The sequence below is a fragment of the Sinocyclocheilus rhinocerous genome, unplaced genomic scaffold (assembly GCF_001515625.1).
Source record: "Sinocyclocheilus rhinocerous isolate Xijiao unplaced genomic scaffold, SAMN03320098_v1.1 scaffold2725, whole genome shotgun sequence".
NCBI classification, from domain to species: domain Eukaryota; kingdom Metazoa; phylum Chordata; class Actinopteri; order Cypriniformes; family Cyprinidae; genus Sinocyclocheilus; species Sinocyclocheilus rhinocerous.
The window spans coordinates 382,902-386,730 of NW_015635048.1; the positions used below are offsets into that span (position 1 = coordinate 382,902).

The 3,829-nt window shown below is 37.9% G+C and overlaps 1 protein-coding gene across 1 annotated transcript in view; it reads left to right on the forward strand.

Moving 5' to 3' along the window:
- Nucleotides 1-3,829, forward strand: part of LOC107746459 (inositol polyphosphate multikinase-like) — a 31,725-nt gene that overhangs the window by 9,569 nt on the left and 18,327 nt on the right. The window contains exons 3-4 of the mRNA XM_016560680.1: nucleotides 2,850-2,946; nucleotides 3,031-3,203. Of these exons, the coding sequence (XP_016416166.1) occupies nucleotides 2,850-2,946; nucleotides 3,031-3,203 (270 nt within the window). The remainder of the gene's footprint in view (nucleotides 1-2,849; nucleotides 2,947-3,030; nucleotides 3,204-3,829) is intronic.

Sequence of the window (3,829 nt, forward strand, 5' to 3'; positions counted from 1 at the left end):
GCACTGCCGGACCGCAATCGCATGCAGTGTGAACGCTCTGATCCGTTAACATGGGCGCGGACAAAATACGCACCACAGACGGAGTGTGTGAACCTGGCGTTACGTTTGTATGCCTGCCCGGTCTGTTCTGTTCTCGTGCTCCATTTAGGCATGCTGCATTCTGATTGGTTCATATAGCATACTGCGGGAGGTCGGGGCGCGGAAAATCGTACTGTAAAGCGATTTAGAAATCGCGCATGCTCAAATCGTGATTTTATGACTATTTCGATTTATCGCACGGCCCTAATTGGCACATGGTTTGTCTAAAAGCAAATTAAAAACACCACATAGACAAATAAACAACATATAAACTTGATTTTCACTACAGGGGGACTTTAAGTGCAAATAGCCCGCCTTGTTGGCAGAGGTTATTTACACTAACTTCGCCCACCAATGTGTGATTGGGCTAGTCAACACTACAAAAGACTATCCCCCGGTTTCACAGACAAGGTTTAAGCCTAGTCCTAGACTAAAATGTAAATCTGAGCTGTTTCAACTGAAAGAAACTTGCACTGACTGATCTTAAAACATGTCAGTGCCTTTGTATAAGTCTAAACATAGCTCCAGTGGCAAAGATGGTAAAGCGTGTGCCGAAGTCATTTTTGACGCGATCGAGGCGGGTTCGATTCCACCTTTTGCCGAACGTTTTTTTTCCCTTTGTTTTCAAATCTCATATCACATCGGGTAGGTGTAGGGAGGGCTTTTATTGTCCCAATATGGTGGCATCCATTTAATAGTTTGAATTAAAATTATGATTTGCACTCAGTACATTAGATATTTGCCACTATTTGCAATAAGCAGAAAATCTTGCTATTTTAACATAGTGTAAATACAATCTATAGTTATTTGCACTTAGTGTTAATAGCATGTCACTAAGAAAATACTGCTATCATCTAACTAAGATTAATAAATGCTGTAGAAGTATTGTTCATTTTTAGTTAATGTTTACTAAAGTAATTTACTAATTAGTAATTAACTAATGAAACCTTATTGTAAAGTGTTTCCAAAATATTGTTCAAATTGTTACTGCCTTTAGTTATTATTTTGGAATAAATGTAAAAATGCATAAAAACACTATGAAATGTATAATTAGTATTTAAAATATTAAATAAAATAAAAAATTTGATAGTAACAGCCTTCTCCTTTTAAAACACCACTGCACGCCACTGGTATGCACATATTTTTTTTTTCCGTTGGCCACAAAAGAAGATATTTTGAAGAAAGGTAGTAACCAAAAAGTTTTGATGACCATTGACTTCAATTTGTATGGACAAAATTATCCATTAGCGTTTCTGAAGAAGTAATTTTAAATCCATTAATGCCTATTATTAAGATCTGTGTTGGTCATCTGATCGCGTGTGATCACCTCTGTAATGGAATCCAAAATGTTTTGTGATCTAATCGTTAAAATTGCATAGAGAAGTAGTGACACACATGTGAACGCATAGTATTTGTAGTGCAAACACTAATGTCCTGGACGACAGTGAAGGGCCACCCACTCACCTGTCAATCCAGAACTGCACCAAAGCAAGGGTTTAAATCGTTGTTATATGCAGTGGTTGAACAGTATAGTGTTAGTGTATACCAATATATAATATAGTGATACCATTACAGTACAGTAAAACCAAGCATAATAATTGTTTTGGTTACATTATTTTACATATTATTTACTAAACTAATTGGAAATAAATCAGTCAAAAAACAATCAATTAAGAAATTAATTTAAAAATTAAGAAATCAAAAATATAATCACTTGAAAATAAAAACGAATAACGGGGGGAGGGGGGGACTGTAACCAATAGTACTCTCAATAATTTGAGTTTGTGTGCACTTGGAATCATATATTCTCAAAGAAAGTCCAGGCAACACAAAATTATCTTACAGTATACAGAGAAAATTACAAAGCGGGAAACCGGATATAGCGCAGCGTAGTTTAAAGTTGCTCATTCGTGTATATATAGAGGATATTTTTAATAGGTATTCAAAAACTATCTCATTAAAATGAGATAAATGTATATTTTCTGAACGCTGATGGCGCATTAAAATACTAAAGTTGTTGCCCCTCTGAGACAGTAAAAAAAAAACAAAAAGACAAAGAAGGGGAATGGGAGTCATATTGACTAGTTACATGTGGCTAAAATACGATTACCATCCAATCAGAAAACATGCACAAAGCACATATATGGTAGAAATTGTGGTTATTTATTTATTTATTTTTTGGGTTATTTTCTTTCTTTTTTTTTTTCTTTTTTGCACAGTGAGGTGCACAATGCACAGTTAAGGTGTTGACACATTTACCGTTGCTCACTGGTTGTTTGCACATGACGTTATTGCTGTGGCATGAAATGCAGCTGGAGGGCAGGAAGTGATTTTTGTTTATATAGGAATCGCTAGGAGTTGCTTAGCCAATATCCACCGCCTCGATGGCAGGCAAGTATTTCAATTTAGTTGAAAAATTGCTCCTCTTCCTAACATAAGGATCATATCCAAAATATGTTGTGATTTTCTATATATACCTTTCTCTTGTAATAGTGTCTAAACCAGTACAGTACGGACTTTCCTCCATCTCATCCATTCTGCTGCCCTCCATCTCAATTTGCGCGTCATCAGGATTGCGTGATGGCAAACAAGCTATAGGAATCATGCCCTCCATCTCAATTTTGCGCGTCATCAGGATTGCGTGATGGCAAACAAGCTATAGGAATCAAATGTAGCCAAGTTTTGCTAAAGTGACCGCACATTTACAGTAGTAAATTATATATAAATTCCAATACAAAAATTTCATATTGTGATCTTGTTGTTTTTGTCAGGTGTATGCTGAAGACCACTGCGACCCCTGTCTTGTAGACCTCCAAGCGCACCTTCCCAAGTACTATGGCACGTGGTCCTCACCAGATGCTCCCACAGGTACACAGATGGATGCATCATGAAGCTATGAGGAGATACTGTACAGCATGTTTAGTCAGCATGTCTGCTCGCTCTCTTCCACAGACCTGTACCTCAAGCTGGAAGACGTGACACGCAGGTTTCAGAAGCCATGCATTATGGACGTGAAGATTGGCCAGAAGAGCTATGACCCCTTCGCTTCACAGGAGAAACGGGAACAGCAGATCAGGAAATACCCACTGATGGAGGAGATCGGCTTCTTGGTTCTGGGGATGAGGGTATGTTTTGTCTTTAAAATCATTTTGTAAATATATATGTAAATATTTTCAAAATAAATACTGTATGTGTGTGTGTGTGTATTTACATATACATAATAAATATACACAGTGCACACACATATATTATGTAAACAAAAACATATTTTGGATGCGATTAATCGCCCCCCTCTTTTATTGTTTAAAGGGGTAGTTCATCCAAAAATGAAAATTCAGCTATTAGTTACTCAACCTCATGTCATTCTAAACCAGGGCTGCCCAGACTCGGTCCTGGAGGGCCGGTGTCCTGAAGAGTTTAGCTCCAACCCCAATTAAACACACCTGAACCAGCTAATCAAGCTCTTACTAGGCATACTAGAAACTTAAAGGCAGGTGTGTTGAGGCAAGTTGAAGCTAAACTCTGCAGGACACTGGCCCTCCAGGACCGAGTTTGGGCAGCCCTGTTCTAAACCCACTGAATGTTAACAGATTATGCTGTTCTGTGTCAGCTGCGTCACGTGGATATGTTGTTTACTGTTGTTTACACTTTGATTTGAACGAAAACAATGTATCCGTGTGTAGTGGTCGACCGATATATCGCCAAGGCCGATATATCAGCCGATATTTGGCATTTTTCAAATATCGGCATC